General features: G+C 50.2%; 1 protein-coding gene across 10 annotated transcripts in view; it reads left to right on the top strand.

Annotated features, from left to right (window-relative positions):
• CDK5RAP2 (CDK5 regulatory subunit associated protein 2) overlaps positions 1-12,618 on the top strand; it is a 161,664-nt gene that overhangs the window by 35,870 nt on the left and 113,176 nt on the right. For all 10 annotated transcript variants that reach the window (XM_026513859.4, XM_026513860.4, XM_048223047.2 and 7 more), the window contains 4 exons: positions 1,702-1,825; positions 4,242-4,396; positions 10,514-10,676; positions 11,753-11,806. In XM_026513859.4, the coding sequence (XP_026369644.3) occupies positions 1,702-1,825; positions 4,242-4,396; positions 10,514-10,676; positions 11,753-11,806 (496 nt within the window). The remainder of the gene's footprint in view (positions 1-1,701; positions 1,826-4,241; positions 4,397-10,513; positions 10,677-11,752; positions 11,807-12,618) is intronic.

The raw sequence follows: 12,618 nt of genomic DNA, 5'->3' as shown, positions 1-12,618 counted from the left end.
AGAGGTCACTGACCCAGAGGCACACTGAGGACATAATAGAGATACTTTTGGAAGCAAATCTGTTCAGGCTTCAGAGTCCACGTCTTTCAGTTGTTCGCATTGAATTCCATTAAAATGATGTCATGACACCGGGGCCTTCTGAAGGCTTATTGGTGAAAGGAAGCGCGATATGAATCAAGTCTTTATTTGCAGGCAACTCATGTTGGATACTCGGGCAGCAAGGATGGCCCTCTTGACTTTGCATTGTTCTCAGTCAAAAATTCACATGGCCTGTACATGTGAGCGTCTGATCGCATGGCTCTTGGTTGGGAAAATTTCATATACCCCAAAGTAGGGCACGGGAGGCTGGCAGTGAGTACGTCTGTTCTGTTGCAGTTTTTCCGAGAAACCAGCTTTAGGTGGAGCCATTTCCTTTATTATTCTGCCGTCTGGAAACCTGCAATCATTTTAGAAATCTGATGAGAACTGCGCTGAGTGTATGTCTCACAAATTCATTTCTCACACTGTTTTTCTTTTGAGGAGAACCAAAATGAAAGGCATCTGTGGTTGTGGTCCTGCGTCCGATTTCGGTGTGTCATGCCCACCGCTGCTCGTCCCCGGGACAGACTATCCCGTGGTGCCACAGCAGCGCGAACCCTGCATTTCACGGAGCGGGGGCTGCTCTCACAGACTCCTCTGCTCATGCCCTAAGTGGTAGCTGGTGCTCACAGATGGATCGTGCTGTATTTAAAATGCCTTCCCCTCCCGTTGGCAAAAGCTGATGTAGGAAAGCCTTGATGCCTCCAATGTATTTTTGTGGCACGCTGCTCCTTTGCACGTTGGTTTGTCAGACCAGCTCTCCCCCTCTCCTGCCACGGCGGACGGGTGCTTTGTTGGAATTGTCCTGGTGGGAAATTTGGCAATAGCTATTGAGAGTCTTAGAAGTGTGCCCGCCCTTTGGCCCAGTAATTCCGTTTGTAGGAATTGACCCTAGGAAATCACTAGATGGTATACATACAAGGATGCTTTTATTATAGCATTGCTTATAATACAATAAATAATACCCCTAACATTTATTTGAGTCCTTTGTAGTGGGCTCTATGCTTTAGAAGTGTTTTCAGGCAAACGTGTAAAATCAGAAATCTAATTTTTTTTTTTTTCCATCTGAATGTTTTGAAAGTAGGGAATTGAGGTATGTCAGCTGTACTTCAGTAAAAAAATAGGGGATTGATTTAATATATTACAGTACATTTTACATAGTGAATTAATGTGTAGCCTTAAAAAATGATAGAGATATGTATTTATTGACCCAGAAGGATGTTTATAGTGTATGAAGTGATAAAATCAGATCATAGATACGTGATTCTCTTCTTGTAGAAAATGTCTGTAAGGCTTTATGCTAAAATGTTAACTTAGTTATTTTCACCAGTGAGATTGTAGATGATTCTCCTTTCTTAATTTGTGTTTATAGATATGTATTTTAAATCGAGCTATAACTGGCATGTAACGTGTAAGTTTAAGGTGTACGTGTTGATTGATTCGATACATTCATATATTGCATTATCTGTGTTTTTGAGTTACAAAGACTAATTAAAAAAAATAAGAACAGCACAGGTCTGTGGGAGAAATGATGAACAAATACTCCTTGTCTCTCTGGGGGCCATTGAAATCCCCGTCCCCACTGTCCCCACGTGGGTTTTATACCTTTTCCCCTTCTTGCAGCAAAGCCGTGGAGAGCCTCGCTGAAGGGGGCGGCTCCGAGGTTCAGCGGGTGAAAGAAGATGCTCGGAAGAAGGTGCAGCAGGTCGAAGATCTCCTAACCAAGAGAATATTCCATTTAGAAGAGGCAAGTCCGGAAACCCCAAGGAGAGTGTGCTCTGACAGTGGGCTGAGAGTGGAGGGGGCACGATTTTGTTCCTTTTCTCCTAAACTTTGGGAGTGTCAGCAGAAACGGGAGCCACCCTGTCGAGCCGCTCAGGATGGGCGGGTGGGTTCCAGCCCCGTCCTAGGCGCTTTGCGTATAGAATTTGTGACCTCACACCCTGCGTCCTGGCCGTTGTCTTCATTCCCACAGATGAGGGCACCCACGTACAGAAAGACTGACTAGTCTCAGTTTGATCCTGGATTTAAATTTGCAATGGCTGATTTTCAAACCCACACTCTTGCGGCAGCACTGCTCTTCTTCTTACCTAGGGTAGTCCCTTGATTTTACAGAGGAGGAAACTGAGGCCCGGAGAGGGGAAGCGACTCCCCTAACCGGCGCTAAGCCTGGAAGTGATTCCGATTTGCAGGCCGTCGCATGCCCATGCAGCCCTGTCCCCAGTACCTGGCCTCCATCCCACATCACCCCGGTGTTCACCGAGTGCCTCTTCTCGGGGAGACACCGCCTGGAGCCCCTCCTTCTGCTCATTCTCAGGCGCTTCCTGTGACCGTGATGGGAGGCAGGTTGTGTCCTGGCTAAAAAATCTTGTCTCCTAGATGTTAAAAGTTTCCACCCACGTTAAGCTGGTATTCAGTGACAGTGGTTACTTCATTCTCGGTCTTTGAAGTCTCTTGGCCCATCTCCCGTTCTCCACCTGAAACCCTGGCTCTTCTTAGATACGAGGAGGGATGGCAGCCCAAAGTGCTTCTGGATACAGAAGGCAGATGCCGTGGGACTGTACTTTGCAGCCAGGGGTGGTCTTTTCCGTTCATGGTGCTCGCACTGGCCCTGTGAGGGGTCTAAAATACAGACGAGGACACAGCTCTGAGAGGCAGGGAAACTGAGGCTTAGTCATCAGTGGTAGAGCTGGAACCAAAACGAGAGTCTTCTGACCCCAAATTCTGATTTTGAGTTACAACGTCGTTGTTGGTTCGGTCAGCTTACGCGCCCCGGGAAGCGCCGCCCAGTGTTTAGGGTGCCAGCGGGACCTCCAGACCGTGCTGGGTTGACCCTCTGCGCTGTCGCTCATTAGCCTGGTCCCCTTCTGTAAAGGGAGGCTGGGGACGTCTGCTTTGCAGTAGTGATTGTCCTAACAGCCGTGGTTCCAGCAGCATGTGGGGGGCTGCCACGTGGGAGGCACGCGTCTCAGCCTTTTCACGCATCCTTTCCGTTCATCCCTTCAGGAAGCCTGTGACAGAAATACTTTTATCATTCTTTTTAAAAACAAAAACATGATGACTCAAGCACAGAGTGGCCACGTCCTCTGCTCGGGGTCACACAGGCAGGAACGCCAGGTGCTCCGGCTGCGGAACCTGCATTCTAAACTACTGTAGTGTGTCTCTCAGAGCGTGACTTTTTCGTGTTAGGTGAGGAACAGAGAGAAGATGAATCAAGCTCCTTGCTCAAAGCCTGGCATTTAAGAGGCACTCAGTAAATAGGTTTTGTTTGTTGTCTCAGAATACCGGGAAATGATTTTTCCCAGCTATCACTGCGCTTGGGAGAAGAGGCTTTGTCCCCCACCTGAGTGGGGGCAGTGACGGGGGCGGCCCGTGGAGGGAGAGGGCAGGGAAGAGGAAGCCAGTGTTTCTTGGAGCTCCCTGTGATGCAGCAAGCGTTTGACAGAGTCAGAGCAACTCCTTGACGGGATGGTGGTGATCCCTGTTTTATAGATAAGCTGGGGCTCAGAGAGGCTAAGTGACTATCCAACGTCCCACAGCAAATCATCTTTGTGACGTAGTCAGAGGCCGTGGGCACTTGGAGATCCAGATCTGCCCCCAGGTCACTTTCCTGAGCTCCAGGGCCCTTTCCTCACGTGGGCACTGCCTGCGTGATTTAGATAATCTCCTTGTTGGCCTTTCTCAGCTCTCAGGAAGAACGTAGTTTTTCACCACCGACGTCACCTTGGAGATACAGAAAATGTACTTGAGAATTGTGTAGTCATCATCTTGAAAGAAATAGGGAGGGGGCCGTGGGGTGTGGGATGAATTTGTATGGAGGTTATGGGGACTCCAGAATTTATGTATGTTTAAGTATTGAGAGGCACATTTCTCCTTGTTCTCATTCAAGCTGTAAATATTGATCTGATTTTCAAACCCAAAAATACAGTTTTTGTAGAGGTGAGTCTTTTCCATTGGAAATGCCTATTACTCTTCAGGATACAAGAGGGAAAAATGGCTGGCAAATGTATTTATTACTGATTCTCCCCATGTATAGTACAATTCAGGGAGGGGAAATGTGCCGGAGAAAAAGTCATAAATATTTATATTTTAATCCAATTTTCTTTCAAAATGTTCCCAATTGTACTGAAAAATTGCATCAAATGCATTTAATTTAACTCTAGGATGTGAAAGCTGCCCAAGCGGAACTGGAAAAGGCCTTTGCGGGGACAGAAACAGAGAAGGCTCTTCGGCTGAACTTGGAAAACAAGCTTTCGGAGATGAAGAAGAGGCATGAGGGGGACTCGGACATGGCCGTGGTCCTGGAGCAGAAAGACAGGTCTGGCTCTTATCTCTGCGACGCTGACATTTGGGCAGCGTGGCGGAAGGGTATTCCCTTGTTCCCTTCCTGCTCCTTTATCCCTCCTTTCTCTGCTTGCTCCCCCACAGTGAGAAAACCTGGAGTCAGATTAGGGTGGAGGGAAAAGGAATAGGGTAGGGATATGAGGACAGGGAAAGAATTATAGATAGAAACTCCTGCTGAAAAGTTCTGTTCAGATACTAGACGTAGCCTTCAGTTTGGCTGTGAGCTTCCTGGTAACCAAAGGAAAGAGAGAAAAACAGTCTCGATGAACATAAGTGAGCCAGGAACTCAGGAGAAACCCAGTTTTACTTGACGTTGTCGGGGAGAAATTTCTCTTGTGAATCTTCCCAGGGGGAACAGGAAGTGATTATATCCCCACAATAGATGTTAGTGAGTTGTGTGAGACCTGTTAATCATCATGTCTTTTTAAAGATTTTATTTATTTGAGAGAGAGAGGGAACACAAGCGGGGGTGGGGGTAGGTGGGCAGAGGGAGAGGGAGAAGCAGACTCCCCGCTGAGCGGGGAGCCGGATGCGGGGCTTGATCCCAGGACCCTGGGATCATGACCTGAGCCAAAGGCAGACTCTTAACCGACTGAGGCACTCAGGCGCCCCTCATCACGTCTTAATGCAGGTTGAGGGCCCAGATTTGTACAGTGCAGGGGCCAAAACAGTGTAGACGGAGTACAGAGCTCTCTATTGGTCCAGGAGTAATATGAGCGCCATGTACTCCAGAGAAATGGATGGGCCATTGGGCCTTTAGGCAGTCTTTGATGCTCGTGTCTAACGACCAGACTTTTGATCAAAACTGGTTAGGAGAGAGTTGAGGTTTTCTTCTTTACCATGAACCTTACGTTTTGATACTCTTGCCTTGCTTTGCTGGTCACTAGCTGGAAGGTTGTGTAAACTAAATACAAGTGAAACTTCCGGCTAGCCTGTGACCTGTCCATTGAAGAGCCAAGCTGGTTTGGAATTTGACAGAAATTGTTCTAAAGCAAATGATCTACTTTCCTATTTCCTTAAATAGAGGATACTGACTCTGGTTCCTTTTTGTTTTGGTTGCCCAGTGACTCGTGATTGACAGGCCCACCGTATCGTTTGGGTTCTGGTGCTTAGTCGCCCCAATTCCCCAACTGCTGTTTGCCTTTCTTTCTGCTTCTTTACTGTCTTACGAGATTTGAGTCTGCAACTTGTTTTCATGTTTTAGGATTATCTATAAAAGAGGAAGGAATAGGCTCTGAGGGAGGAGCCGTGGTTTCCACTCGCTCGGTGTCCTGGCTTCAGTGTCTGGAAGAGCTAGCATTTATTTGGTGTGCTGAAACCTTTTCTTAGCTTTGACCTGGAAAACTGAAGTTTTGGGGACGAATCTCAGGACAAGTCAGGAAACAGAGATCTGTGTGAGGTGTAGGACCTCAGGGTTGAGTGAATGTTTTTCTCGATTACATGGCTAGGAAGTGAAGCCTCCCGAGATGGGTGTTTTTTGTGGTTTTTTTTTTGTTTTTTTTGACTGGGCCTCCCCCTCAGGGTAGCAGCCTTTCTAGACACTGTACTGTGAGAGAGTCTGGAATCCTTCTCCATACACATTATTTATATGTTCCCTTGTATCTCTCCCAGCTGATGAGTGGTGAAGCCCTTAGAAGGTTTACAGATTTATCTTTCCTGGGGGACCTGCAGGTCTCCAGCAGGTAAATTTTGAAATAGGGAACCCAGGGAAGAGACTAGAATGTGCAGGGGCAGCCACCAACGAAAAAAAGACAGAATTCCTGGTGCCGGGGAAGAAGGGAGAGGGCTGGGGGTAGGTGTGAGAAGAGGTCGTGGGCGAGAGCGGATTGGAAGGGCCCTGCGGGGTCCTGGCGGAGGCACAGCGGTTAGAGCGTCGGTCTGTTGGGTCATCGTGCCCTTCGTTCAACAGGTACTTCCGGAGCATCTTCTGCTCGGTAAGTGGTGGTTAGAGTGTAGGTGTGTCCGTCTGTTGGGTCATCGTGCCCTTCGTTCAACAGGTACTTCCGGAGCATCTTCTGCTCAGTAAGTGGTGGTTAGAGTGTAGGTGTCAACGGTACAGCCTGGGTCCTTCTCCTAGGGAACCTCATGTCAGGGTGTATGCTTGTCATCTAGCTAGGTGGGAGGAGTGGAGGGCAAGAGCAGAGTGAGAAGGGCCAGATGGGTACATGCTGGGTTAACCTAACATCTTTCTAATTTCGTTTAGAGGGATTAGGAAAGGCTTCCCAATGGAAACATGAGGATAAAGGAGGAGTTACTTGGAGGAAGAAAGAGTGTTCCAGGCATTGGGAAACATAGGCATGGAAGTTCAGAGGCCAGAGGGCACACAGCATGACCCAGGAACTGACAGAACTATAGCATGGCTGGAGAATTGTGTTCTGGAAGGGAGGTGGGAAGAGATGCGGAGAGGGAAGCTGGCCAGATCATGTGGGCTTTGTTGAATAGTTTGGGTTTTGTCTTCAGGGCATGTGACAAGCTGCTGATGATTTTTAAGGGTGGAAAGGGGGTGGTGTCGGGGTCAGACTATAATTTAGAGTGATCCCTCTGGCTGCCCCTGGAGGATGGGTTGGTGGTGGGGCTGGGTGGGAAGACTGCCTCTCAGGCTGATGGAGAAGTCCAGACAAGAGATCATGGTGACCAGGACTGAGGTGACAGAACTAGCATGGAAAAGAACAGGCAGAGATGTTTGGCAGGTAGAATTGACATGATGGCTCGAAGGGCTTGATCATTGATGGGTTTGGGGATGAGGGAAAAGGCTGCAGGGATACCTCCTCACCCAGGTTTTAAGCATGAGCAACTGTGGGATGGTGGTACTGTGTGCTGAGTTTGGGGAACGAAAGGGGGAAAGAACAGATGTTTTTGGGTGGGGGAATGGGAAGATAAGCTCTCATTTGGGACATGTTGGGTTGAGGGATCATGGACATCCAAGAGTAGAGTCTAGAAGGTGCTTGGGTATGTGGATTAAGGCTAGACTAAAGGAGCTGTACGTGCATTCGTTTACCAGCTACGGAGCGTGGCCTTGGGTTAAGTGCCAGGAATGGAGAGAAGAGCACTTTCTTCCTTAATATGGCGCTCTCAGCGTGGGGGAGGGGACAGAGGTGAAAAATGGCGTGATTGGTGTTAGAGGTAAGTTCAGGGTTCTGTGCTGTGCACAAAAGCAAGGTGGTGATCAGCTGTGCTTGGGCGTGGGGGAGGGAAGGCACGCGCAGAGGAGGGTGTGGAGCCTGGCCATGTCAAGGTAATCAGAGAAGAAAGTGGTCTCTGTTACATATGCCACAGAAGCGTGGCTTCTCATCTCTTTGGAAGGGGGAGTTTGGGAAGCGTTAATGCTTATTGAGTACTTAATGCGGTGTAGGTGGTGGGGTCTCTCCATGTGTGGGTGGTCAGGCTGCATCTTCTTGGGGTTTCCCAGAGGCATGGCTGGATAAGGCACAGAAACCTGATTTGTCGGTCCTACCAAAGCGGCTGTCTCTCAGGGGCAGATGTGCCCCAGCCACACTCCCAAAGGCCAGTGCAGCAGACAGAGGACACCCCTGGATTTCTGCTCACGTGGGGTGTGGGCCTGTCTGTGGTGGAACTCTCCTGGGACTAGGGTCAGTATGTTCCCTCCCTGAGGCAGGCCTGCCCACGAGCTAAATGGAGGTCAGAAGGTGAGCTGCTAAGCAGACTTAGGACGGGGGTGCGCGGGCTTGCCCTTTTGAGATAGATCCGGACGTGCCGTACAGATTGGCCTGTTGTAGGGCAGGGCCCTGACTCGGATGGGCGCTGCTGATGTCTTTCCGGGCTTCCTCCACCCTTCTGAAAGCTATGTGCTTTAGCTGCTTGGTCTCCTGCGATCTGACCTTAGAGCTAGCCTGTGTCCTTAAGGCAGCTATCACTGAGGAACCTCGCAGGTCACATGTTGCCAATAGATATGTTTTATTTGGCCTACACAGCTCTTTTAAAAGTTTGAATTAGGGGTGCCTGAGCGGCTCAGTTGGTGAAGCGTCTGCCTTTGGCTCAGGTCATGGTCCCGGGGTCCTGGGATCGAGCCCTGCGTCGGGCTCCCTGCTCAGCGGAGAGTCTGCTTCTCCCTCCCCGTCTGCCCTTCCCCCTGCTTATGCCCTCTCATTCCCCCCCCCCCGCCAGCAAATAAATAAAGTCATTTAAAAAAGTTTGAATTAGTTGCTAATATTTAAAAAAAATCTAGTTTCATGTAAAAGTTTGGCTTTCCAGCTTCCTTTGAAAACCTGGAAGGTGTGGCAAGCCTGGGCCATGGTCTTGCTGGATGCAGGCCACTCCTGTGGATGGCCCCGTGCTCTGGTTTGGCCACAGTCCCCACAGGCCTGCCTCTCTCGTTCCCATCCCTACTGGAGCTTGCTTTAAGGTAACTAACACAAATCAGTTTTATCAAAGTGTAAGTTACCTGCAATACGGCACATCCATTTCAAGTACACAGTCAGTGACTTTTACCTCTTCAGTCGGTTATGTGGTGATTTCAGAGTAGAACCCCTAGAGGGCGATCTTACTCCTCTGTCCAGGATTTGGGGGCATTGCGCTGGTGCTGCCCGGTACCCTCTGTGCCTAAGTGGCTTAGCCTGTTTGCGATGCTGTGACAAAGTACCACAGATTGGGTAGCTCACGAACAATAGAAATTTATTTTTTACAGATCTGGAGGCTCGAAGACCAGGGTGGCTGCATGGTCGGGTGAGAGCCCTCTTCCAGCCTGCAGACTTCTCACTGCATCCCTGCATGGTGGAAGGGGTGAGGCTTCTTTCTGGAGCCTTATTTGTCAGGCACTGGTCGCATTCATGTGTTCCACCCACGTGACCTACTCTCCTTCCAAAGCCCCACCTCCTAATCCCGTCATCTAACGGGGTTAGGATTGCAATATCTGAATTCTGGGGGGCCATGGACATTCGGACCATAGCACCAGTGCATTGCCGGCTGCTTTTAACTACTTTCCGCTGACTCTTGACCTTTACCCTGGGAGCCAGGGAAGCTCTCTGACTCGCAAGCCTTTGCTCTTGCTACCATTCAGGTTGCTTTCGAGGCTTAGCTGCAGAAGGGCTCTTTGGAGGGTTCTCTGACAAAATGCTAATTGTTGAATGTTAAAAAAAAGTAATAATTATAGCAACTGTCATTTGTTGAATTGTGCTATATGCCTGGAGGTGTGTAGGGGCGTTTTAAATATTTTATCTCTAATCCCTGTGAGCAAGTTATCCCCATCTTATAACTGAGGATTGAGGAAATGCGGATGGATAGAAGTTAAATAACTTGGCCGTGGTCAGGGAGCATAATTTGGTGGCCCCAGAAGGTGTTCAGCTGTACCCGAGGGGGGCCCTCGGGGTGGTTGGCACGGTTTCCTGGAGGGGAGGTAGCGCCTAAGTCAGGGGCAGGGTGATGGGCGTGTATTAGCAGGCGGCGGGGATGGAGTCGTGAAGGGCATGCTAGGTGGAGGGATGAGTGTGAGCGAAGGTCTGGAGGCACAAGACGGCCTGGCTTTGGAGAGAGCTGGACGTGAGGCTCCTGGGTGGTGAGGGGGCGGGCAGCGGCCTCCTGCGAGAGAGGAGACTGAAGCTGCTGGCAGGGCCTCTGATCTTCTAGGCCCGAAAGCTGGGGCCTTACCTGCCTTGCTCACGAGTTTGGCCTTTATCTTGAAAGTTGGTGTACTTTAAACATTGCCCTGAGAAGCCAGAGACGGAGGTTCTCTGTTTTTGCCCGCTCACCGGGACGGTTCCGCTTTATCGGTCGTGTTCGTTCAGGCTTCAGCACCCGATTTCTTTTGCAGAGAGGATTCTTGGCCAAAAAAATTAGTAGTCGGCTGCCGTCAGTGGTGGGGGCTGTTGAAAGTCTGAGCACGGGGGTGGCTTGATCAGACCGTGGTCTGGCAGCTCGGAGGCTGGATCCCCTGGGGCCAGGCTGGAGGTGAGGGGACTGTTGATGCACGTGAATTCTGGCCCTTACTCGCTGACCTCCACGGTGCGATTCCACTTCTGTTCAGTCATTGGGCATGTCTACTTTGAAGATGCCTGGCCCCGTTTCCTGCCTCCTCCTGCTCCACTGAGCTAAGAGAACAGCTTAGAATTAATATTTAAATTTTGTTCGCTTTTAGACTGATTGAGGAGTTGAAGCTGTCTTTGAAGAGCAAAGAAGCTTTAATTCAGTGCCTTAAAGAGCAGAAATCTCAGACGGCAGGTCCTGATGAGAGTGTGTCATCTGGGGAGCTCCGAGGACTCTCTGCTGCTCCGAGGGGAGAACAGGAGAGAGGAGCGGAGGTGAGCCGGCGGGGTGTGGAGGGGGACTTTAATTAGCACCCCGGACTCCTCTGTGGCAGATGGGACGCACACTCGGTCCCCACGAGTCACACACAGACTGCTGCCAAGTATTAGCTCCCCGGCAGCTGAGGAATTAGCAGGAACCTCCTTTGTCAGGGGCCCTGGCATGTTTTTCCCCTTCCAGCCTCGGGTTTATACAGAGTCGGTTAAAAAAACAGTCCATACCTGCTTGCCTCTGTTTTACCGTGTGTGGATTTGTTGTTGCCTGGGGATGTTATTTCATCCTTTGGGTTTTCTTGGGATAAAACTTAGTACCTGCTTTACCTTTGTGGTTAGAGGCCGTTGGGGGGAGGGAACTAAGTTGTGTGGGGCCCGGCATTTAACCCTTCTGGCCACTCTGCGAGGGTCCAGATCACGGTCCTCTCGTGGAATTTAGAAGCGGGCCCAGAGGAGTAGTTGTATTTTCCTAGGCTCCAAGAGGTGGGTTGCTAGGACCAGACCCAGAGCCTCCCAGGGGTCCTCCCTCCCGTACACGAGGTGGCAGCCTCCACGGCAGCTGCAAGGGGGTGGCCAGGGCCTGGAAGTGCAGGTGGGCCTCGCTGAGCCCGCCCAGTTTTTGTTGGGCCGGGGGTGGCTGCTGCATGGGCCACATTCACAGTGTGGGATGTTCCAGATGCTCAGGGAAGGTCTTGGTTTTTTGTGGAGCAGAGTCTTCTTCGTCGCTATCACGGCAGTGATTTCTGCAGCCTCCCTGGTTAGTTTACGGCTGTAATCAGCCCGCGTCTCCTGCTCCTCCCTTGAACCCCGTGGGCCCTGTCCTTCTGTTGGCCCTTTTCATCAGCCAGTGGCTCCGTGGTTCTCTGTGGGGCTGGCGATCAACCCACGTGGCTTGTGTGTCTTTACATTTCTCTTCCCTCGGGTGGGACGTCAGGTGAGACAGAGAGGAGTGGACACTTACTTCTGTGACTTCCACAGCAGTGGGGGAAAGTCAGGAAATGAGATGCTCCTTCTAATTGTTCTGGGGCAGCTGTTGGATTGTGAGTCCCTTCCAGGTGCCAATTAATGCCTTTTCTCAGGCTGCACAAACGGAGCGCCGGAAGGAGAGACAGCGCTTTGAAGAGAGGATCCAGGTATGTTGATGCAATTTAAAATAATGTACTGAAGATTTATCCTTGCCTCTTGCTTTTTCCTGAGAGCAGGAGATGGTTCGGCGTGACAATAGCTGTCACGTAGGGACTGCCAGTGTGTGCCATTCAGACTTTCAGGACTTCAGAGAAGGTGTCTCAGTATTGGCAGTAGTTCTGTGAGGCAGACATTCCCATTGCGCGGATGAGGCTTGTGAGGCTCGGAGAGGCGAGGGCCCTTTCCCAAGATCAGGTAGCTTGGAGGAGCCCTCGCAGGGATGCAGACCTGCCGCTGCTCCGTGTCCCCCAGTCCCGGCAGCCGGCATTTGTACGGCGCCTGCCAGCTGGGAAAGTGCTTTCCGTCCATTATCTCATTTGATCCTCACAACAGCCCGGGAGGGAGGCAGCATGATTATCTTTAGAAATGAACTCAGACTATAAATGTGTATGTTCAGTCTCCGTCAAACCAAGTTCTCTGCTAGCTTTTGTAGCATTAAGGAATGAAATTAATGATCTGTTATTTCCCCCAAATAACCTGGTAGGGTTTCAAAGACTCTGATGTGACTGTATTCAAATTCCAGAAGGCACTGGAGTCCTTCCCACAGGAGTAGCTGTCACCGTCTTAACTGATCTGATCCCCTTCTTCTCACCCAGCCCCGTTGCCGTGAGCGTTAGTGCCGTAGCTGGGAGCTGCCGCCGCCGCGTTCAGTTCTACTTGGAAACATTAATCACACGGTGACAGGAATAAGATAGAATAACTGCATTTGAGTGTGCTCTTACAGATATATTTACAGTGCATTTTGGTTGGAACGCATCAA

The sequence above is a fragment of the Ursus arctos genome, unplaced genomic scaffold (genome assembly GCF_023065955.2).
Source record: "Ursus arctos isolate Adak ecotype North America unplaced genomic scaffold, UrsArc2.0 scaffold_18, whole genome shotgun sequence".
NCBI lineage: Eukaryota > Metazoa > Chordata > Mammalia > Carnivora > Ursidae > Ursus > Ursus arctos.
This window is presented reverse-complemented; position numbering and strand designations above follow the sequence as displayed.